Source organism: Orycteropus afer, unplaced genomic scaffold (assembly GCF_000298275.1).
Source record: "Orycteropus afer afer isolate SDZICR_OR568_19922 unplaced genomic scaffold, OryAfe1.0 scaffold00148, whole genome shotgun sequence".
NCBI classification, from domain to species: Eukaryota; Metazoa; Chordata; class Mammalia; order Tubulidentata; family Orycteropodidae; genus Orycteropus; species Orycteropus afer.
Window position 1 is genome coordinate 4271400 of NW_006921735.1, and position 25054 is coordinate 4296453.

Sequence of the window (25054 nt, forward strand, 5' to 3'; positions counted from 1 at the left end):
TGGCCCTTTGTCAAAGATTAGCTGACTATAGGTAGATGGATCTATTTCTGGGTTCTCAATTCTATTCCATTGGTCTATGTATCTGTCATGAAACCAACACCAGGCAGTTTTGACTACTGTGGCTGTATAGTAGGTTTTGAGATCTGGCAGTGTGAGACCTCATACTTTGTTCTTCTTCAATAGTGCTTTGCTTATCCAAGGTCTCTTTCCTTTCCATATAAAGTTAGTGATTGGTTTTTCCATATCCCTAAATATTGTTGATGGGATCTGGATTGGGATTGCATTGAATGTATACATAGCTTTGGGTAGAATTGACATTTTCACAGTGTTCAATTTTCCTATTCATGAGCATGGAATTTTCTTCCATTTATGTAGATCTCTTATGGTTTCTTCAAGTAGTTTTTTATAGTTTTCTTTGTACAGGTCTTTTGTGTCCCTGGTATTGTCAATTTGTTCTTGTATTGCTTCTCTAAATTGTTCTAGAGTTTTGTGTGTGTTTCCTTCACTTTTCCAGGATTTTCCTTGATATTGTCAGTGTTTTCCTTGATCTATCTCTCAATCCTTTGAAGGTATCCACATATAATTCCTTTAAATTCCTTATCAGGGAGTTCCAATGTTGCTTCTTTCTCAGGGATGTTTTCTGGATTTGTATCCTAGTCCCTTGTTTCCTCTATTTTCACTTGCTTTTTTTCATGAACTGTGATTGGATGGTCTTTTGCCTCTGAGACATGGTGATGGTGTTGTATTTATGTTTAATGTCTGAAAGAGAATCAGAATGTGTGCACAGATCTCTGTTACCTGTTCATAAAGAGCAGTTGAGGATGAGTTGAACTGGTATTGGCCACTGTCTATCCTTGGTCAGTTGGTGCAAAAGCAAGTGGTGATTGGTCCTCACTCAGTGGGTAGGACTTTAGGAATGCAGGGATGGTTGGTTTGGGTTCGGTTGGAAAAGTTGCTGTCTTCCACTGAGTTAGACAAAAAATAAAGCACCAAAAAAATAAAAGCAAGGGAACAAAAAATATCAACTGCTTAAAGGAATAGGAAGCATTAAACACACATATATACACAACAAAATAAATCCAATAAATGAGGAGAAAAATGTTCAAAATATATTAAAATAATATATTTTTAATATATTAAAAGAAAAAGGATAAAAGCAAGATAATGAGAAAAATAGAAAAAAAAAATTAGAAAGCCACAATATCTTGGGAAGGAGGAATGAGGGAAAAGAGCAAGGGTAAAACAAGAGTATAGAAAAAGTATGCAAACTGCAAAAGAGAAAAGAAGAGATGGAAAAAGCTAAAAGAAAAAAAAAAAGAGAGAAGCAGTGAAAGGGAAGAGAAGAGAAAGAAAAACAAAAGAATAAGAAGAACCAGGGACAGGAAAGAGAGAAGAAAAGGAAGAAGAAGGAGGAGGAGGAGGGGGAGGAGAGGAAAGATAAAAAGAATGATTTAAAAACATACAAAACTGTAGAGGTTGGGCACAGCAACTAGGTTCTTCCAGGACACAGACTGGGATGGGATTACTGCTGGTCCAGAGGGTAGGTGGAGGTGAAGGATGGCTACCAAGAGTGTGTGGGGTGTAAGCAGAATAAGAGGAATATTGCACTATTCCAGTCATCAACTTTCAGTGAGGCTGCCCATGCTGTCCTCGGCAAGGGGAGCCTATTCCTATGTCACCTGTCCAAGTAAGAATTCCACTTACATGTATTCAAAATGGTCATGACTGCTGCTTTTGAATGTTCAAAATGGCTGCACCCTCGGGACTGCCACTGGCAGTCCCCAGGACTGTTTTTCTCCTTCTTTGCTGTTTTCCTTTCTGGTTGTCCAGCACCAATGCAGCACTTGCCCATATAGACTTTAATGAGCAGAGCCAATTCTTAGGTTGCTATCAGGTTATGTTAAAAAGACCACGTCCTCAGGGAAGCTGACAGTCCTCAGCTCCATTTGTCTCCTTACTTACAGTTTTCATTCCGATTCCGATTCTTCTATTAGTTGTTATGTAATCCACTTCTTTGTCCTTTCCTTCAAAGCTCAGGGTTCCAGTATTTTCTTCTGTATTGATTTCTATTGGTTTCTTATTGCTTTGTTGCAGAAGGTCTGTGAAGTTTGTTTGCCTATTCTGCCATCTTGCCAGAACCTATAAATTTATTTTTTGACTGGCCTTTCCATAGGCATTGATTATGAATGCAAGTAAAATGAAATTCTTGAAAAACTTCATCTTTTCTCCATTTATCATGATGTTTCTTATTGGTCCAGTTGTGAGGATTTTTGTTTTCTTTATGTATACTTAAGGCTGTAATCTTTGAGTTTCATCAATAAGTGCTTTAACTCCTCTTTGCTTCCACCAAGCAATGTTGTGTCATTTACATATCACAAGTTGTAAATGAATTTTCCTCCAATCCTGATGACAGATTATTTTTTTCTTGTAGGCCAGTTGTCACATCATTTTATCAACATTGTTGTTGTTGTTATGTGCCATTGAGTCGGCCCTGACTCATAGTGACCCCTCCTTGGGTTTCCAAGGCAGTATCACTACGGAAGTAGGATTGCCCAACCTTCCTTCCAAGCAGTGGCTGTTGGGTTTGAACTGCCAGCCTTCTGGTTAGCAGTCAAGTGCTTTAGCCACTATGCTACCAGTTTATCAACATACAGATTGAAAAAATACGCTGAAAGATGCAGTCTTGATGCACACCTTTCCTTTAAACCATGCAGTATCCTTTGGTTCGGTTCAAACAACTGCCTCTTGATCTATGTACAGGTTTCTATATACAATTAAGTGTTCTACAATTTTCATTCTTTGCAATGTCATCCATAATTTGTTATGATCTACACAGTCAAATGCTTTTTCATTGTCAATAAAAAATGGGTAAACATCTATCTGTTATTTTCTGCTTTCAATTAAGATCTTGGTATAGACTTTAAATCATTTCTAGACTACTTATAATACCTAATAAATTGTAAATTCTGATAAATAACACTTATATTCTCTTGCCCTTCGATGGATTGCTTTTAGACACACACACACATACACACACACACACACACACACACACACACACATATATATATATATATTTATATATATTATATATATACATGTATTTTTTAAATGGAAACTCTGGTGGTGTAGTGCCTAAGGCATTTGACTGCTAACCAGAAGGCTGACAGTTCAAACCCACTAGTTACTCCTCAGAAGCAAAGTTGAGCAATCTACTTCCATAGTGATAATGCCTCAGAAACCAAGGGTGGGACTGTTATGAGTTGGATCCAACTTGATGGCAGCTGTTTTTTTTTTAATATTGTCAATCCAGTTTTGATTGATTCCACAGATGTGCAACCTGCAGATATGAAGAGCTGACTATATGTATGTTGCTGTTAGGTGCCATTGAGCCATCTTCGACTCATGGTGAACTTATGCACAACAGAGTGAAACACTGAACAGCCCAGTGCCATCCTCATGATCTATGTTACACCTGAGCCCATGTCGTAGCCACTGTGTCAGTCCCTCTTGTTGAGGGCCTCCCCTTTTTCGTTGTCCCTCCGCTTTACCAAACATGATATCCTTCTCCAGAGAATGGTCCTTTCTGACAACATGACCAAAGTAATTGAGATAAAGTCTAGCCATTCTCACTTCCAAGGAGCTTTACAGCTGCACTTCCTCCAGGACAGAAGCATCATGTGTGTATATATATATATATATATATACATATATATATATATATATATACACATACACATACACACACACATATATATCTGTATATATGTGTGTGTATATATAAACATATACATGTGTATATGTGTGTGTATATATGTGTGTGTATATATGTGTGTATATATATACACACACACAAAAAAGAAACTCATTGTTGTCAAGTCGGATCCAAATCATACTGACCCCTACCTGGGTTTCCAAGGCTGTATCACTAAGGAAGTAGATTGTCCAATCTTCCTTCCAGAAGTTGCTGGTGGGTTTAAACCACCAGCCTTCTGTTTAGCAGTCAAATTCTTTAGGCACCATGCCACCAGAGCTCTATACACACATACAACACACACACACATGCTATATATGTGTGGGTGTGTGTATATATGTGTGTGTGTATATATATATTTATTTATTTATTTATTTATTTATTTATTTATTTATTTTTATGTGTCGTCGAATCGGACCCAACTCATAGTGACCCCTCCTTGGGTTTGCGAGGCAGTATCACTACAGAAGTAGATTGCCCCATGTTCCTTCAGAGGAGTGGCTGGTGGGTTTGAGCTGCCAGCCTTCTGGTTAGCAGTCAATTGTCTTAGGCACTAGGCTCCCAGAGCTCCTATGTTATATTATATATACTGCTTCAGAAACCCAAGGAGGGGTCACTATGAGTCGGGTCCGACTTGACGGCATATAACAACACATATACACATATATGTATATATATAGAAAGCATATATGTATGTGTGTGTGTGTGTGTGTTCAGCTTTTCCTTTCAAAAATATTTTTTATGAGATTTAGTCATTTTGTGTTTATAGTTGCAGTGTGTTCATTTTTGTGCTAAGTATTTATGATACTGATGTTGTTGTTGTTGTTGTTATGTGCCGTCGAGTCGGCCCCGACTCACAGCGACCCCTCCTTGGGTTTCCGAGGCAGTATCACTATGGAAGTAGGATTGCCCAACCTTCCTTCCGAGGAGTGGCTGGTGGGTTTGAACCGCCAGCCATCTGGTTAGCAGGCAAATGTCTTAGCCACTATGCTACCAGAGCTCCCCTAATGATACTGATAGAGGTTGTATTTTATGAGTGAAACACAGTTTAAAAATGCTTCTTGAGATAGAGGCTTGGATTATTACTCTTTTTTGCTATTTCCAATAAGGCTGCTGTGCGTTTTCTTGTAAATATTATTGATGCACATGTGTATGTTCTCTCTTGAGTATACATTAAGAGTGGAATTGGTAAGTCATAGGGTATGGGTGTGTTCAGACTTAAAAGATATTGACCAAGTGTTTTCCAAGTTAGTTGTACCAATTTAAAGTCCCACTAGCAATGCATGTTACTTTCTGCTGTTGTTTGATTTTTAGGGCTCAGTTTGTTGATTGTGTAATGGTATTTCATTAAGGTATTAATTTGCATTTCCTTGATTTCTTCTTTTATTTGTACTTTCACATCTTTTTAGTCATAATCTAAAAGAGTCATAATTTATGTTTTAATTTCAAAATTGTTTGTGCTTTACCTATTTTAAGTAATTTTATACTTTACCCTTTAGTACTCAAGATATATGTAAACTACTCCTTGGTTGTAGTGTGGTACGGGGCAGCCATCAATTTTCAGCAATCAATGCATATTTTTTTCTACTTTTCTAGGTTTTCTCTGAAGCGCAGTTGTAAAAATCAAGTGGTTCACAATTTTAAAGTTATACTTATATTAGACTTCCAATGTTAGTCAAGAAATAAGCTATTTTATTTAAAGAAAATCAGTTTACAAGTAGCACAGTGCCTAAGGCATCTGATTGCTAACCACAGGGTTGGTGGTTCAAACCCACCAGACACTCCATGGAAGCATGACCGGGCAATCTACTAACTTTAAGATTTATTGCCTCAGAAATCCAATGGTGATCACTATAAATTGGAATTCACTTGACATCAGTGGGTTTAGGTTTGGTCTGGTTCTTTATCAACCAGTAAAATTCTCTCCCAAGTTGTCATTTCCTACATCTTTTGTCCTAAAAACATATAAGTTCCTCAAGCAGCCCTGTGAGAATCACCAGGGCATCACTTCATACCTATGAATTAGAATCTAGGAGTAGGTGGTAAGGAAATACATTGAAATTTGCATCTGCAAGTATGATTTCTACATTATTCTGATCAATTGTCAGCTATGGGAACCTCTGACTAAGAACATGTTAAGAAGATCTTGAAAAGATACATCAGCCAACTTCTATGGCCCATCGGAAGTCTTTGATGTTTTTCTTTAAGAACAAAGAATGAATTTATAAGGAAATTGGGGGCAATATTAAGAGAACTGTCTGTCATTATTTTTATTTTTTATTTTTTAACTTGACTGACACTTGGGGAGTCAAAATAATACTCTTCATAAATAAAAACAGAATTTGTGTTGTATACCTTGTATTTGCCAAGCCTAGAACTACAGACAATATTGCAAAGACACTAACACTCACTTTAATTTTTAGATCTCCAAGTCTTTTGTGCTTTAAAAATGCTACTTTCCTCAAATGTAGCTGAAATCCAAACTAAGAGGCTTAAGAACTGAAGCTCAACCTGAGTTCTTGGCATAATGCACCAGCAAGCAAAAGAATACTTGAAATAGATTCCCATAAATATGAAGCAACCTGTCAATAAATTTATGTCTTATTTAATAATGGACTAGATAAATGTACAAACATGAGGATTATATGTAAGATTTAATTTTCCTCATTCACTGTAATTGTGATTCAACAGATTAAAGTTTATAAATTTTGATCTCTATTTTAGTGAAGCTCATTTAACATTGTTTCCCAGTTAGATAGCTAAAAGGAAATTGCAACATCTAAACACAAAGTTTGGAATCAATTTAATAAATTCTTTTATTTAAGTTTATTGTTATTGTGGATTTCAGTTTTTGAAGTCTGATAAATTACAAATGTATTCATATATGAATACACATATAGACTTTTCTGCTTTTCAAAAGAATGAAGCAGAAATTCTAATTATAAAGATTGAGTGATTATTATATTATTAAATTATCTTTAATTTATTGATAATATTCAAGAGGTATGGAAATACTTGAGGGGAGTCTTCCCTTGTAGTTGGGAAATTTTTCTGTATTCCTTAGGAGCTCTGGTGGTGTAGTGCCTAAGTCAAATGACTACTAGCCAGAGCCTGGTCATTCAAACCCACCACCCACTCCTTGGAAGGAAGATTGGGCAATGTACTTCTATAGAGATTGCCTGGTAACCCGAGGAAGGGCCATTATGAGTTGGAAACAACTCAATGGCTGTAATCCTTAATAAGAAATATTTCAAAACAAGCAGCTCATATTACGGGGTGGTTTTTCCCTCTGATAAAGGGAGAATTTAGACTCTCACCTTAGAGGGGAGGTGAGATAATAGCGTAGATTTCTGCTTGCACTCCCCACCAATGATGGATCAGCTAGTTTTCTAGTCTGCTTTCCTCCTGAAGTTCCATGAGGATCTGTCTGCTCACCTACCCACCAGTTTGGTACCTGGGCCTATTCTGGCACCTGTACAGAGAGGTTTCTTTCTAGTCTGTCAAGGGCTGGTACAGAGATAGGGGTCTGCCACTCCACTGCTAGCACACACTGTATTATTGTCTGGATGAAGAGAGATTGTAGGAAAGGCAATGAAAATGCTATTTAAATAAATCTTGAAGTATTTCTACTAATTTTAAACTAATGGTAATAGTGTTCATTACTAAGGAACGTTTTTCATTTGAGTTTTGACATTCAGATCCAAAAGGGTTTATTGGCTAGCTTTATATAAAATTTACCTATATCTTCTTAGCTAGATGAAATGATGCCTAACAGGCAAAAGAGCATCGATAGCATAATTAGAAAATTCTGGTTAAAACAATTACAATCTGCTTTTTAAAATTAATCTACTTATCAACTGACTATTTTTTAATTTGAAATAAAGTGTTAATGTTTATTATGACTGAAGTCAAGAATTTTGTGATATAATTTTATTCTTCTGTATGCTTTCCTCCAAGATGTGTGTCACCACTATTGTGTGAATTCTGAATCCTGTACCATTGGGGATGATGGAAGTGTTGAATGTGTCTGTCCAACACGCTATGAAGGACCAAAATGTGAAGCGGACAAATGTATAAGGTGCCATGGTGGACACTGCATTATCACTAAAGACAGTGAAGATATATTTTGCAAGTAGGTGCACATCTGGTTTCATTTATTAAAAAGCATTTAAACTCAAAAGAACATAGTATTCCAGTAAAAACTGTGAAAATGTTTTTAATCTAAAACTCTGAAGGTTTTTATTTATTTATTTATTTATTTATTTATTTATTTATTTATTTATTTTTAAGGCTAGCTATGATGTTCAATTTACTTCAAGTAAACCCAAACTCATACAATGCCTGTTAGGTACATTTAGGGAACATGCAATGGAATTGGAATATAATTTCCTATATGTAATATTCCTAATAATAATCAAGAAATAACAAAATTCAACATACTTCTAAAAAGCTATATGCAATATTAGTAAATTAGTAGAGCTCAGGTTTTTAATTTCCCAATCATTATTGACAATGAGTGCCTTACTTTTCTTCTGTTGTGCATATGCATCCTTTGAAGGTGAATTTTGAAGCAAAAAACCTGTGCTATGAAACAATAATGTTTTCTTTTCCTTTAATATGGCATTGAACATTATGGTCTAAAATCAGTAGAGGGAGTGTTTTCTGGAAAGTAATGGCAACAAAAATGTTCAAGTTTGACTTAGGTCACATCACCTTTTTCTCTTTGATTTTAAGATTAAGTGAATGAAAAGCTGATGATCATCTTGGCTAAAGGGTAATGTCATTCAATTTCCATCATGAAAAAAGTTTATGCCACAGAGGATACAGATCAATCCTCACTCTGAGCTTCTTTCAATAACCTTTTAAAAGAAGACCTTATGAAGGCCTGAACTCTATCACTTGCCTTGCTTAGGAATACAGTAGATGAGAATGTAAGCTACAAAGGAGTGCTGGGAGGCATTCACGGCCAGCTCTCATTGAGCTTGCACTGACAAGGTGCCAGCGTTGAGTTATGTTGCTTTGCCAAACAAGGCCCAATAAAATTTTATTATATACAGCATCAACACTTTTTTATTTTGTATTTACACTTATTTTAAAATTATAAATATGATTTGTGTTATCATTATGACTGACATTTACTCAAACCTTTAAATTGAGTCATTTGAAAGCACATTATGTTTTAGGTAAAGTAGTTGAAAATATGACCAATATATAAATATATGTCTTTTGTAAGTACATAAAAGCAAAACACATTTTCATGTAAACTACCAAATTATGTTTGCTCATTAATCTTATCAGTTCTTCGTGATGAGATTGATGACAGAGCTTTATTTGTGACGGAACTTTATTTCAATTAGTGTGCATATACACTTTTCCTCATGTCCAGTGCAACTTATCAGGAAATAGCTGTAGATTCTTCCTTACAACCCCATTCCACCCACCCGGGGATCATGGCCCATAATCTAAGAAAGGTCACAAACTGCAGTATTCCACACAGTTTATATTACAAAGGCTCCTGCAGAGAAACACACCCTGTTCCTTTGAAAAAGCTAAATCCTGTGTAAGGAAAGAAGGGCAAGATTGTTAGGCACTCTCATGCTGTGTTTTGCACAGTGAAAAAATGGCTTCTCACACCTAGAAACAACACATCTTCATAAGCCTATAGTCAACTGAGGTCCAACATTTTAGTCCTTCTCTTCTAGAGGATCTTTTTGGAAAAATCCATATACTATTATCAGTTGCAGTTGAGTTGACAACTCATGGCAACCCATGTGAGTAGAACTGTGGTCCATAGAGTTTACAATGGCTGATTTTCCAGAAGTAGATTGCCAGGCTTTTCTTCCACGTCACCTCTGTGTGCACTAAACCTCCAACCTTTTGATATCTGCCTAGTGCATTAACTATCTGCAACAACTATGGACTCTAAAGAATATATAAGAATGGATAAATAACAGTTGGTAACAATGACTAGATGAACTCTAAAAAATAATATGCAATCATATTTGCTTTGTCAGATAAGCGATATAATATTTTAAAATGTCAATACAAACAGAACTATTTGAGTTTTCATAAAATCTTTAATTAAAGTAGTGTTCATTTCTATTATACCTCCTACCTTAGCATTAAAGAGATGTTTACAGTGCTGTTGGAATTTCTGCTTCATAGGTTAAGAAGAAATACTTAAAGCAAAATTGCAACAGTTAAGATAAATATTTTTATTTAATTATGAAAATTTAAGCCACTACGTATACTTGTGATTGCAAATAGGCACTTATGTTTCTAATGGACAGCCTTTGAGTTGTCAACTACAGCAGATATTCCATCAAATGTAATGAGAATCTTTAAATCATGGCTAATTATGTATTCTTCTCTCTTCTTGAAATCTTATTAAATATTGATGAAGACAATCTTGATCATAATTTTGAATAGCATAAATAAAATCCTTGCTAAATCAGTTGTTATGAGTGTTCTTTGTGTGTACTAAATAACTTCATTAACTTTTAGAAAGTGATATGTCACATATCTCGTGTGTGTGTGTGTGTGTGTGTGTGTGTGTCACAAAATGCTCTAAAAAAAAAAAGAAAATTATCCAGAAATTTTATGTTAAAAATATGAGCAGTACCCTTTGATATACTATAACAATTTGTATAATTTGTACTTCACATTTGAAGTCACTGCAAACTTATATCTTCAATTGCATGTTCAAACAAAACCTTAGAAGGAAAAAGAGGCAAAATCTTCTATATCTATTGGAAGTAGACATTAAAAAAAAAACAATACCTCACTGCTGTTGAGTCAGATCTGACTCATAGTGACCCCTCCTTGGTTTTCCTAGGTGGTATCACTAGGGAAGTAGATTGCCCAATCTTCCTTCTGAGGAGCAACTGGTGGGTTTGAACCACCAGCCTTCTGGTTAGCAGTCATATGACTTAGGCACTATGCCACCAGAACTCCTGAGACATTTAAAAGCAACCAACAATTTTATATATATATATATATATATATATATTTAAATCTCTTAAAAGCAGACTTTTGGTGTATATTTATCATTTTTGTGTGAATTCCTTTATTGTATGATGAGCTAATTTTTCCTTTTGACTTTGTCTCTTTGGTGCAACAAGAAATAGCATGACTCTGCTTTTTTGATTTGTAAGGATTCTTGGCAAGGAGGGCAAGCAAAAGTCCATGAGATCCATTTGACCTACTAGGCACCAATTCCATGGAATGCCTACTTGACTCACTTTGCAGCCATGTTAGGATGCCTCTACAGGAGTCCCCGTGTAGTGCAAAAGATTCAGCAATTAGCTACTAAAGGAAAATTTGACAGTTTGAATTCACCCAGAGGCACTTCAGGAGAAAGGCCTGGTGACCTGGTGACCTGCTTCCAAAAGATCACAGACAGGAAAACCCTTTGGAGCACAGTTCCACTCTGACACACATGGGTCACCATGAGTCAAGGCCAGCTCAACTGTAGCTAACAACAACATAGGTTATAAAGGCTGTGACTGACATTCTTCTGTCAAATCTTGAAAACTCTAGACTACCCACATCCCATGTCTGGTGTATAGTTTACACATTGCTCCTATTTATCACAAAAGGAAATGTCAATTTAAAGATGTCTTCAAATTAAACCCACCCGTCAGCTACTCCTTGGAAGGAAAGTTGGGCAATCTACTTCCATAGTGATACCAATTCAGAAACCCAAGGAGGGGTCGCTATGAGTCGAATCCTACTCCACGCAAATGAGTTTAGTTTTGGTTTGGTCAGATTAAACAACCTGAGAAAGCAATATGCATCTCAGTGTGTTTTCAGCAACGCTACCACCCATGTGAAGTAAAATAAATAGTCAGTAAATAAATAAATTATAGAATCAGCAACAAATTGTTCTCAGGCATCTTACCTGTTACTGGGAATTATTCTATAATGGATTTACTACCATAAATCATTTTGGTCATGATATGACTAGGGTAGTAGATTGCCCAATCTTCCTTCTGAGGAGCAACTGGTGGGTTTGAGCCACCACCCTTCTGGTTAGCAGTCATATGCCTTAGGCACTATGCCACCATGAATATGACCAAAATGACCAAATGACCGATCAATGGTGCTACGGACTGATTTCTCTGTCAAAGTTATGCCCAGTTTTATTGTGATATCAGTGTTTACTTCATTGCACCTAGAACCAACAGGATCACATGATCAGAATTACTGGAATTGCCTATTGCAAATCTGATTTATGCTGAGGCGTATGTAATTCTATTCTCATAGCTCCCATAAAGGAATTATTTCAATATTTTGGAATGGTTTCAAATAATATTTTCCCAGTAATTTGTAATGTGTATTTTTCCTTTGCTTCAATAGTTTTTATTGTCCAATCTGATAATACTATTTATTTGTTCATTTAATCAACATTATAAATCAGATATTTCTATTTTTTCTATTATTGCTATACCCATTGGTGTGGTTGCAACAATACTTAATATTGTTTATTCTTATCCCAGACATGTAATATGACTGGAAATTAAAATAATTTCAGTAAGTTTTTTTAGAAAACCTGTACCATTACATTATTGCCTTATTATATATTGGTCATCTACCATTACTGCTGCTTAATTTTTGCAAGAAACTACTCTCTGGTTCTTTTTTGTTAGAATAAAAAACGTTTGATGTGAATTACAATATTTATAGACAAACAGTGGGATAAAACTGATAACATGATAATTCTACACTTTGTTTCAAAATGTAGAGTCTAAAACTAATGACATTTCTTTGTATAACTTTCTCTCTTTTAGAAGGAATAACTCAAGCTTTTTCTTTCAGAATAATTGATCACATGGTTTATAATTCACACATGCCAACAAACCCTAGTTTTATGAAAATTGAATGAGATATTTAATGCTAATATCTCCCTTTACTGTAAGTGAGATATCAGGGTGCACTGTTTCACACAAAGATCTGCTTATATTAAATTTTTACATCAAGCAAATGGATTAAAAATTTGAAAATTACCAAATGAAAAAATTTACGTCATCATTCTGCTTTAAAAAAAAAAAAATTACCTCCAGCAAGTCTGTCTTCCTGAAAACTTACTTGTTACCATCCATTCCACTATTCCTTTACAATGCATATTTTCACCTGCAGAGGGTTTGTGTCAGCTTTCAACAATAATGATGCTGGTAACAATGGGGATTTTTTTTTTCTTTGTTGCTACAGCTGCACCAATGGAAAAATCGCTTCTAGCTGTCAGTTATGTGATGGCTACTGTTACAATGGCGGCACATGCCAACTGGACCCTGAGACAAATATTCCTGTGTGTCTGTGAGTACCTTCTAACACTGTGGACCTATCATGGTAGGATTTTGTGTATACATGGAATCCCTGTTGTATTTTTCTCCTTTCATAGTTACTATCAGCATTAGTGATTCATTTTAAGTGAGTGTTCCATGGACATATCTGATCAAGTATTGTCCTTTCATTGACTCATATGCTACAAAATCTCCTCCTTCATCAATTTGCTAATGATTTCATGAGGAAGAACACTTTCAATTCTTTGCATCATACCCATTTCAGACATTCATAGATCTTTGATTTGGAAATGCAGGGGAAGAATGTTCTAATTTCACTGCCTGGTTCATATATATGAAACCCAGAGATAATCATCTTCTATGAATACTTTGGTATCTATGAACATTCTTTTTAAAAGAACTTAAGATATCTTTTCAAATGTGTAATGCTATTTCATGTTTATATCAGGCTTAGAGTGTTGTATTATGTACAACTATTACGCCCCTGGCTCCTCAGGAATACATTACCTTGAATCTGGGTTTCTGAACACCTAAAGAAACTACTGGAGATTCTCTGCTCCTGGGAAAATCTGGAATTTCATTATTATTTATTTTTAATTCCCTGTCTAGAATTGACAGTTTGAAATAAAACTACTCACCTCGTGTGGCCATTATTTTGAAATTTCTTTCTTTGCTGCTCAAACTGAAGGAAGACATTCCCATATGATCCAAGTCTGCATCCTGTTCCCTATCTTTTAAGAGTAGAATGTGATGAGTGTGTATGAGAAAGAAAGAGCATACCTGGGAGAATTTTTATATTTTTATTCATGTTACCATTTCTGTATGAAATAAATTTGAAACATTTGCCAAAAAAATTAAAAAAAAAAAAAAAATCAGACGCTTTATTTAGCTGTATTTTACTGAAATTCTGCAGATGCTCTGTGGGGTTTAAAAGTCAGCGCTGTGACCAGAAAGCGAACCCTTGTGATCACTACTGTCAGAATGAGGGGATTTGCACTTTAACTGCGTTTAATGAGCCGAGATGCAAGTAGGTTTAACCTTCCACTTACCACTGCACTTCGTGTGACATCATTTCAGGCCACAGTTCATTGGTTCAAATCATGAACATCCATATGCATTTCACAGTTTATACTTAATCTTCAGGGCTCATCTGTGTCATACATACTTAACCTTTGCTTCGCTCACCCACAAGTGTGTGCACCACAAACTGGTAGTGTCTAGATATTCAAAAAAAGGACATGAAAAAGCTTGTGAAGCTGTCTAATAAAAATGCATTTGCTAGAAGAGTAGCTTTTAATTAGAGAAGTACAGAAGCAGGTGTTTTTAGACTCCATTCCCATGGATTTTAAAATGGTGATTTCTGTTTAGCAACTGACTCTCCAATTCTAGCACTGATGGAAGAAGACATTACTTTGTTTCCCAAGATTTTACTGAGTACTCTGTTTATTACCTTAATCAATAAATCTCCTTTACAAAGAAATAGATACAAGCTGGGTAAAAAAAAAAAAAATAAAGTAACTTTATTTCTTAACAGTGTTAAAACTTCATTCCTGATTAATTTTGTTGTTGTTGTGAATACCCACGAAAAAAAAACCCTCAATTTTCCTGTAAGAAATTCCAGGGACTACTTGTAGGGTAACTGCCAATGTTCACCACAATGTAAAGTATCTTTGTGTTGTGCATTTGAGCTCTAGAGATGGATTGTATCTGGCATCCTCCCAGATATCTAGTATCATAATCCATAGCCCTGGTTGACACTTCATAATAGCCCCAGTGGTGATCATCTCAGAGTTCTAGGAATGGTTTTAAATCACAATCATATTGAATTTCAGATATTTCATTACCCAAACTCCCTATTTTGTTTGTAATACTATATTTTGCATGAAGCAAATTATTCTTTAAATAATAGTTGGAAATTCATGGGAAGTGATTAAAAGAGTCACATAGGAAAAAAATGTAACTTACTTTTTCTGGAATTTTTTTTTTTGAATATGTTAAATCAATTTTCCTACATAAATGAGTCCAGAAATACCCCTTTAAATATTATGCTTTAAAATGTATATAAATGAATCTATCAAGCAATTGATCTTCAATTCATAGTCCATGCTCAGTTTCAGTACATGTTGCTATTAAAAGCAAAGAGGAAAAGAAAATCATTTTTTCATCCACCTTCTTGCCCTACATCTAAATTTGTTCTTCCAGTCATTCAACAAACATTTAGAAAACCCTGAAAGGGTGCAATATCCTAGACATGTGAATAAGAATGAAATTGAGCCCCTCCTACTAAGGAGCTGTTGAGTTTCCATGAGTCAGAATCAACTCGATGGTATGAGTTTGTTTTGTTGTTGTTGTTTAGTATTAAGAAGGTCACTAATTAGCAGGGCTAGAGATTTATAAGCCTACAATAAATTAGATAGGGAACACAGAGATAAAGATAGGAAGATGGATTCTTAGCACAACAAGTGATACATTAAGAATGGGAAATGAGATAATATTGAAGACTTTACAGAAACAAACAAAAAAAAATGACCTTTTTTTTAGCCCATGTCAGTTCAGTGAAGTAGAGAAGAGCATTCCAAAATAAAAGAGTAACATAACCAAGGGTGTATCTGAAACTTTATGGTCTATTTGAGGAACTATGAGTGGTTTAATATAGTTAGAATATAATGTCTAAGGCGTTTGACTGCTAACCAGAAGGTTGGCGGTTCAAACCCACCAGGCACTTCTCAGAAGGAAGATGAGGCAATCTACTTCCGTAGTGATACTGCCTCGGAAACCCAAGGAAGGGTCGCTATGAGTCGGGTCAGCCTTGATGGCACATAACAACAACAACAACAACATCTAGGGGGAAGGGTGTGAGAAGATGAGACTAGAATGGTAAATTGGAACCACGTTTATGCCAAAGTAAGGGATTACACAGGAGCTTGCAAACAGTGGGTAGTAAGATTTGAGGCAGAGGCTTGAGTTGATGTAATTTGGTTTTGAATGTGATACTTGTTGGAGGAAGCCCTAGAGATTAGCTACAGGGACTCAACATCAAAAGGTTTCACAGCACTCCTAATGAGAGGTGATAAGAGCTTGAATCCAGATAGTACAAGTGGAAGAAAGAAGAGTGAAGGCATTAGATTCATAGATATTTCACAGTTAATAAATCCAGGGTGATCCTAAGCCAAAAACTGATCCAGGTATGTCTTAAATTCATTCTGAGGACATTGGTGTTGCCTGCTCTGCTTCATTGTTCCCTGGCAGGATACATACAACATTCCAGGCCCACATCCCTTCCCCACACACTGGTCACAGGGTCCTGGCCTGTCCAGAGAATGTCCCTTGACATTAGAATAAAAATATTTTTTTTTGGCACAGAAGCCCGTAGTAATATTCTTTTCCACTTATTAAAAAAAAAAAAAAAAAAAAACTCTAAAAGATAGATAATAATCCATCTATCTGATAAATTCAACCAGAAAAAATATTTATTAGAGAAACTTACAGCAAATGCTATTTACTTTTGTGTATTTACATCTTTTATATCTCTATGTCTACCTACATTTGGCTTTATGGAAAGTTTGTGCGTGGTTTCTACTCCCTATAATTTATTCTGATAATAGGAGAAAATTTATTGCACCTTGCAAATCACTTCACCCATAAGAAGAGCAGAAAAGAGATAATTACATTTTCTCATAATTCATTCATTAATTCAGTCACAACATATTTATTGAAAACCAATTATGAGTGAGATTATGTGTACATAAGGAAGCAAAATTAATAGCAGCTAAAACTAAATTAGCAAACGTTTTCCCCAAGAACTATGTGTTAAGCACTTATCTAATTTAATCAATGCAGCAACCCAATCAATGACATGACACTATTATTATTCCCATTTCATAGATGAGTTCACTGAGCTCACACAAATATGAAGTGCTGAATGCCTGGGATTCATTTTGATTCTAAAGTCCATGCTTTGTTTATAACTCTTATGCTGTACCAGTCTCTTGGTGCTACAGAAACTCTGATATGATTTTCACTTTTGAAGAAAAATAGCTATAAACTTGTTACTGTTGTTGTTACTAGGTGCCATTGAGTCACTACTGACTCATTGGGACTCTGTGCATAGTAAAGTGAAACACTGCCTGGTCCTGTGCCCTCCTCCCAATCATCGCCCATTGTTGCAGCCACCATGTCTACCCATCTTGTTGAAGTTCTTTCTCTTTTTTGCTGACCCTCTACTTTACCAACATGATGCCCTTGTCCAGGGACTGGTCCTTCGTGAGAGCATGTCCAGAGAACATGAGACAAAGCTTTGCTGTACTCATTTCTAAGGGGCATTCTTACTTTGGTACTTCTTCCAAGTCATAACTTTACATTATCCTGGCAATCCATGATATCCTTAATATTCTTCACCAAAACCAATAAGTCAAAGGCATCAGTTCTTCAGTCTTCCTTATTCATTTTCTAGCATTCAAGTGCATATGAGGTGATTGAAAATACCATGGCTTGGGTCAGGCACATTTTTGTCTTCTATGTGGTATCTTTGCTTTTTAATATCTTAAAGAAGTCTTTTACAGAAGTTTTGTCCAGCATGATACATCATTTTATTTCTTGCCTTTTTAACTGGACATTTATTGTAGGTCCAAGTAAAATGAAATCCCTGACAACTTCAGTCTTTTCTCCATTTATCATTATGTTGTTTATTGGTTTGGTTGTGAGAATTTTTGTTTTCTTTGTGTTGAGGTGTAATCTGTAGTGAAGGTTGTAGTCTTAGATCTTCATTAGTGAATGCTTTAAGTCCTTGTCACTTTAAGTAAGCAAGGTGTGCCATCTATGCAATTCCTCATTAATTCATTCATAATCCTGATACTACCTTCTCCTTCATGTAGTCCAGATTCTCAGATTATTTACTGGGTATACAGATTGAATAATTATGGTAAAAGGAAATCTTCCTGATTTTAAGTCCTTTTCTTCTGTTTGAATGAATGACTGCCTTTTGTTCTATGTATTGTTTTCTCATGAGCACAATTAAGTGGTCTGGAACTCCCATTCTTTTACATTGTTATTGCAATGCTATAATTTGTTATGATCTATGGAATGAAATGATTCGCATAGTCAATAAAACACAAGTAAACATCTTTCCTATATTCTATGCTTTCAGCCAGGACTCATCTGACATCAGTAATGATATCTTCTCTATGTCCTCTTTTGAATCTGGTTTGAATTTCTAACAGTTCCTTGTCAGTGTACTGTTGTGACCATTTTTGAATTATCTTCAGAAAAATTTTACTGTGTGTGATATTAATGATATTATTTGACAATATCCACATTTTTTGGGTCATCTTTCTTTGAAATGGACACAAATGTGGATCTTTTCCTGTAAGTTGGCCAAATTTCTTGGCATAGACATGTAAGGTGCTTCCAAACTTTTATCCATTTGTTGAAACATCTCAATTGTTTTTCCATTAATCCTGGAGCCTTATTTTTTGCCAATGCTTTCAGTGAAGCTTGGATTTCTTCCTTCAATATGATTGGTTCTTAATCATATGCTACTTCCTGAAATGGAACGTTCCTGAAATGACTGAACATCGACTAATTCTTTTGGTACAGTGACTGTGTGCTTTCCTTCCATCTTCTTTTGATGCTCCTGTGTTGTTCAATACTTTGTACTTAGAATTCTTCAGTGTTGCAATTCAAGACTTGAATTTATCTTTAGCTCTTTGGACTTGAGAAATGTTGAGTGTGTTATTCTCTTTGGGTTTCTCAGGATTTTGTGCATTTCACTGTAATACTTTATCTTCTCAAGCTGCCCTTTGAAATCTTCTGTTCAGCTCTTTTACTTCCATTTTCTCTTCCATTCACTTTATGAGCAAGTTTCAGACTCTTCTCTGCCATCCATTTTGGTCTTTTCTTTTTTCTTTCTTGTCTTTTTAATGACCTTTTACTTTCTTAATATATGATGTTTTTGATGTCATTCCACAATTCGTCTGGTGTTCAGTCATTAGCGTTCAGTGTGTCAAAGCTACTCTTGAAATAGTCTCTAAATCCAGGTAGGATCAAGGTTGTACTTTTGTTCCTGTGATTTGTTTTAATTTCCTTCATCTTCAACTTGAACTTACACGTGAGCAACTTTTAGTCTCTTCTTCAGTCTGCCATTGGCCTCGTTCTGATATTATGCTTCCCCATAATCTCTTTCCACACGTGTAATTGATTTGATTCTTGTATATTCCATCTGGTAAGATTCCCAAGTAATGTCAGTGTTTATTTTTCTGAAAAAGAAATTCCAATGAATAGGCATTGGTCCTGCAAAATTCTATCCTGTGATCTTTCTTGTTGTTTCTAAAACGAAGTCTATGTTTTCCAACTACTGATACCTCTCTTGCCAACTTTTGTATGCCTGTCTCAAGTAGTTATCAATGCATTTGGGTTGCATGTCTGATAAATTTCTCTCTACATAAATTTGTAAAAATATTTAATTTCTTCATCTCTAGTATTGGTGTTGATGAGTAAATTTGAATTATAGTCATTTTAACTGGTCTACCTTGCAGAGAAATGGATATTATCCCATCACTGACAGCATTGTACTCCAGGATAGATCTTAGAATTTTATTTTTGACAACAAATGCTATGCCATTACTCTTTAATTCCATATTCCTGAAATAGTAGGCCATAAAATTGTCTGATTCAAAGCATCCAATACTAGTCCTCTTTAGCTCACTTCTACCTTCAAGCCTTCCATTTTGTTTTTGAGAACTCCCAATTTTCCTAGATTCATACTTCATACATTCCATATTCTGATTATCAATGAATATTTCCAGTTTTTTTCCTCATTCTGAGTCATGTCACATCAGCAAATGAATGTCCTGAAATCTTTACTCCATTTATGTCTTTAAGGTTGAATGTACTTTGAGGAGGCAGCTCTTCCTCATTTGTATATGGAGGGCCTTCCAACTTCTATGGCTTATCTTCTGCATTATATTGGGCAATGTTCTGCTGTTTTCACTGGTGAAGTTTATCAGAAATAGAATGCCAGGTCCTTCTTCATATTCTTTCTTAGTCTGGAAGCTCCGCTGAAACCTGTCCACCATAGGTGATCCTGATGATATTTGAAATATCAGTGGCACAGCTTCCAATATCAGTAGCATTCAAGTCTCCATTGTATGACAAAATGACTGTTGAGTTTTGAGGATAGAATGCAGGATGTGTGGCAAGATGGAAGAGATTAAGATAGTGAATAGATTTTATGCTATAACATGTGAATGAGTTTATTAAAAAAAAAAAAAAAAAAAAACTAACAAAATAAGGACATAAGCATACAGGAAATCAAGGTTTTGGTATTGTATGAAGAAGTTTTCAACAAAAGTAAATGGAAAAAAAGAATTTTTTTGAATGAGAGTTTTATCCTCCAAGTGAAAGGAGTAGAGTATCAAAGAATATAATCTCTAGGAAGTTTAAAGAGGATAAGGCTTGTAAAAGGCATGCTGAGGTTTTTAACAGATGGTCATTATGACAAAGCCTTATAAAGACAGAAAAAAGGCTTCAGCTTGTTAGTTAAAAGGTAAGGAAATAGAGAAAAATGTAAATTAATTTATGGAGGTTTGGTTAGATTCAAGGATAGGTGAATTATTAAAAAAAATAGACGAGTATTCAAAAGGATTGTTCATTCAGTAAGTATTAATTAGGACCTCAAATAACATGTTTAGTGCTTATTATCTATCTCCTAGTTTGTTGCCTACTACCTGTGGTCTTAAAACTTGCTAGCAGCCATCTAAGACACATTTGGTCTCTGTTCACCTGCAGGAATTGAGGAAGGAGATACAGGAATAAGAGGAGGATATGGAGTATGTGGCTGAGATAATTTTTGAACCTTAAAATGAAAATCTCCCCTGAAGTCTTCCTTAAACCAAAGAATAGTTTAGCTTAACTAGTAAAGAATGTGTGCCTTGAACATGGGATTTTTTCAAGATCTGTCTACGTGGGATCAAATTGACACCCACAACTCAAAAGATCAGATAAGAACCTTAGGAAGCAGTGAATTTATGTTATGAGGGAGGAACAACTCAGAAAAGGAGAGTGAGAATGGTTGCACAACTCAAATAATGTAATTATTTTCACTGAATTCCACATGAAGAAACTGTTGAATTGATTTTGATTTTGCTGTATATATTCTCAAAAGCAACATTAACAACAGCAAAAGTGGAGAGTTGGTTCAGACACAGAGTCCACACTCATGTTGCTTAGAGGCAGAATTTCTAAAATCTGGGAAATTTTCCCTAAGATATTTAACATTCATGTGGTAATGAAATGTATATAAATTTTAAGCATCTATGATCATGTACAAGGAGCTCTGGTGGTGTAGTGGCTGAGGTGATTTGGCTGCTAACCAAAAGATTAGTGGTTTGAACCCACCAGCTGCTCCATGGAAGAAAGATGCAGCAGTCTGCTTACACACAGCCTTAGAAAACCAGTGCGGGTCATTATGAATTGGAATCTGCTTGATGGAAGTGAGTTTTGTTTTGTTTTTTTATGATCATATACAATACAAAATTAGTCCAGCTAAGGAATATTAAGCCCTCAGGAGACCCTACTAGTTATCAGTTCTTCATACAAGGGAACATAGTTCTTTTTTAAAAAAACATAGATTTCAACCTGGTTTTGCAATTGGTAGAGGTAATGTATCTTTGATGAAAAGTTTAGTATGTATTATTTTATCTATAAGCATTTACAGGAAAGAAAGTTGCTTTAGAAGATAAGATTTATTGTCTTCCTTAGTTTTTGTCTGTTGTACATTTTTCTTTCTTTAATAGGTAAAAATCTATTTGAATTGTGCAGAATTTATACACATTTGGAAAGTCTATAAAGTATTCAGATCCATGAAGGTGACAGTTTTTCCACGTGGAAATTTTATATTGTATCTTTCAATTTAAGGAATAGATTTGTTCTTTGAAAGCTTTCACTTTTGTCTCTTGATGGCCATTTTCATTTATTACTATGTGTGTGGTTCAAAGAAAACTCCAAAATGAAGCCCCGAATAAAAGCCTAGAGTCTAGCCTTTTTTCCATGTTTATGTGAAGGGAGTTTTGACATTTTTGAAGTAGATATATTGAATAATGTTACTTTTTTTCACTTTTAATGTATGTTACTTTGCCAATGTTCATATTGTTAAATAATATTTGATTGGTAGTCTTAGAAATTGCTAATCCAGTAAAGAATTATTAAAATCATATCAAGTAGATTGCACCTGCCCATGTCAAAGATTTTTTCCCTAGCATCAGACTTCCATTTATATTGGATTTTAGTTTCTTTAAAACATAGGCCTATCTCCACAGCATCATCTCCCAACATTATCTACAATTCCTTTTATTCTCTATTAATAAAGAAATGTTTGTAACTACTGTTCCTCCTCTACCAATACTTTACGAACATGGACACAGGCACACAAACATGTCCTCTCTTTATGAAAAGTGTGCTCATCGACACCTAGGTGCTTTTGCTCAAACAACTCACTGAACCTAAATGTATCTCTTTCCTTTGTTCCAGTAAAGTTTTTGAAAAGAGAGCAAATTTTAGCAAAGACAAAATATGTATGGATATGTTGTTATTATTGTTAGGTGCTGGTGGTTGCAACTCATAATGATCTGATAGACAACAGAATGAAACACTGCCCGGTTTTGCAACATCCTTACACTCTTTGCTATGTTTGAGCCATTGTTGCAGCATATGTAAATACAGATATCTACATGTCACTATATACATAGATGATAATACATTTTTTTAATTACTTTTCTTTTCCATTTTGCCACTCTAGGTGTTTTTTGGCTGAGAAACCCACTGGCAGCCATTCTGTTAAGAAAATTATTACTTTTATAGGGTCCCTCACCTTTCCATAGCTTCCTTTAGGTTAATAATTTCAGAGGCACACCTATCAACCCCTATTTCCAAACTAGAGCTTCACCTTACTCCAGACTAGAGAGATATTGAAATGTTCTAATAAGCTTCTCCTGGACAGTGCTTAAGGGTTTACAGGAGGATGCAATAGAAGACAAAAGAAAATCATAAAGTCCTCGCTTCTTAACTCTCTGGTGGCGTAGTGCCTAAGGCATGTGACTGCTAACCAGAAGGCTGGTGGTCCAAACCCACCAGCCACTCTTCAGAAGGAAGATTGGGCATCTACTTCCACAGTGATACCACCTCAGAAAACCAAAGAGGGGTCACTATGAGTTGAATCAGACTCTACAGCAATGGGTTTCTTAACTCTATTTCCTGTTTTCTGGCTTTTGAATACAGATACAAAGTTTTATTCTGTTCATATCAATGTCCTATGTTGACAGTAGCAGAAGGATTTAATTATTGGCTGGTATGATCATTATCAAAGATGAGAGAGCTAGTAAGAAAGTTTTGTTGATTTCTGAACAAGATACAGTAAGTGCAAAGACATGAGTTTTGACATCAAATGTTCCTAGATTCATATAGCTACTCTTTTACTGTTGGTGATCTATTGAGCTCTTTAAGACTTGGCTTCTTCTTCTTTAAGATACTGATGCTAGAATGTATAGGTAAAGACCTCCATGTGAAAGAAAAGGTTACATGAACACCCTAAGATTAGTCTGAAAATCTATGTTTAAAATCAGTAGGTCTCTGGTAACATAGTGCCTAAGGCACTTGGCTGCTAACCAGAAGGCTGGTGGTTCAAACCCACCAGCCATTCCTTGGAAGGAAGGTTGGGCAATCTACTTCCGTAGTGATACCGCCTCAGAAACCCAGCGAAGGGTCGCTATGAGTCAGGTGTGACTCGATGGTACAAAACAACAACAACAGGTCCTCTACATCTGGTTCATTAGGCTTTGACTGTGACTATGGATCCAGACTTATAATTGGCTTTTATTTTAAAATCTTTACAGTGTAATACTTTGCTTTATGGTTTAATTTTAGGTAACTTCATTTGATTATTTGCTGAAATGTTCTTAGGTATCTCAAACTCTACTTCCTATCTTGGGTAAGCAGCCTGAGGCTGAGATCTTGACTCTGTGGTTACAGATTAGCAAAGATTTGAAAACATCATATCAGTTTTTGTATACACAATTTTTGGGGGGCATGAAACAACAGGAGGACTGAAAAAAAGTAAAGGAGTTGTAACATTGAAATTTGTATTCAATACAGTGTGTATTAAAGTAAAAAAATGAAATCAATGATTTAAAAGTCAAACAAGAAAAATTATCTGAAAATGCAAGGATAAACCAAAAACAAATTAAGTGGAGAAAAGAAAAAGAGAAGAAATGTTATGGACCAAATATTAAAATATACCCTAAACAACTAGAAGTGTTCTAAGGAAGAAACTAGAACAATGGAGAGATACAAAGATCAAAAGTATCATTACATATTTGTTTATGTGAACTAAAAGAAGGCCTATATATAGAAATGATTTCCCATGCTCAAGGGCAGAAACAACAAAACAGAATCAAAATCAAAAGAACATCACATTAGAACAATAAATTCAAATTGCATATAAACAAATAAGAATAATGCAGACTCAAATTCCAAGCAGAAAAAATATATATATATTTTACCAATATTCAAAGACAATAAAGTTGCTATCCATATGCAAAAGCAACAGATAGACATTTTGAAATTTCTATGATTTAAAATATTTAACATGTACTTACTTATTCCTTTGGGAAAACAAAATGTTATACTCACATTTAATAAGTTACTTGAATAAAAATTAATATGTCAAAAATAAAGTTTGTACAGTGCAAAATATAGAAATAAATATAGCATTATGAAATTGTTTTCCAACATTAAAATTATTTCCATCAGAAGTCATTTTTAAATGAAAAATTATAATGTTAAAAAATAATTTATATGGATAAATATCAGTGGAAGAGTGAGGAAATGAAGCATGCTGAATAACTCACCTTAATAAAATGTCAACAGGTAACACTACACATCTTATGTCGCAATTTATATAAAACAGTCTAATTTTATTTTTCAGTGTAAAAGAAGCTAATTTATT

The 25054-nt window shown here is 35.1% G+C and overlaps 1 protein-coding gene across 1 annotated transcript in view; it reads left to right on the top strand.

Moving 5' to 3' along the window:
* LRP1B (LDL receptor related protein 1B) overlaps window positions 1-25054 on the top strand; it is a 1967638-nt gene that overhangs the window by 1907763 nt on the left and 34821 nt on the right. Inside the window, exons 85-86 of the mRNA XM_007946050.1 lie at window positions 7712-7886; window positions 12965-13069. Of these exons, the coding sequence (XP_007944241.1) occupies window positions 7712-7886; window positions 12965-13069 (280 nt within the window). The remainder of the gene's footprint in view (window positions 1-7711; window positions 7887-12964; window positions 13070-25054) is intronic.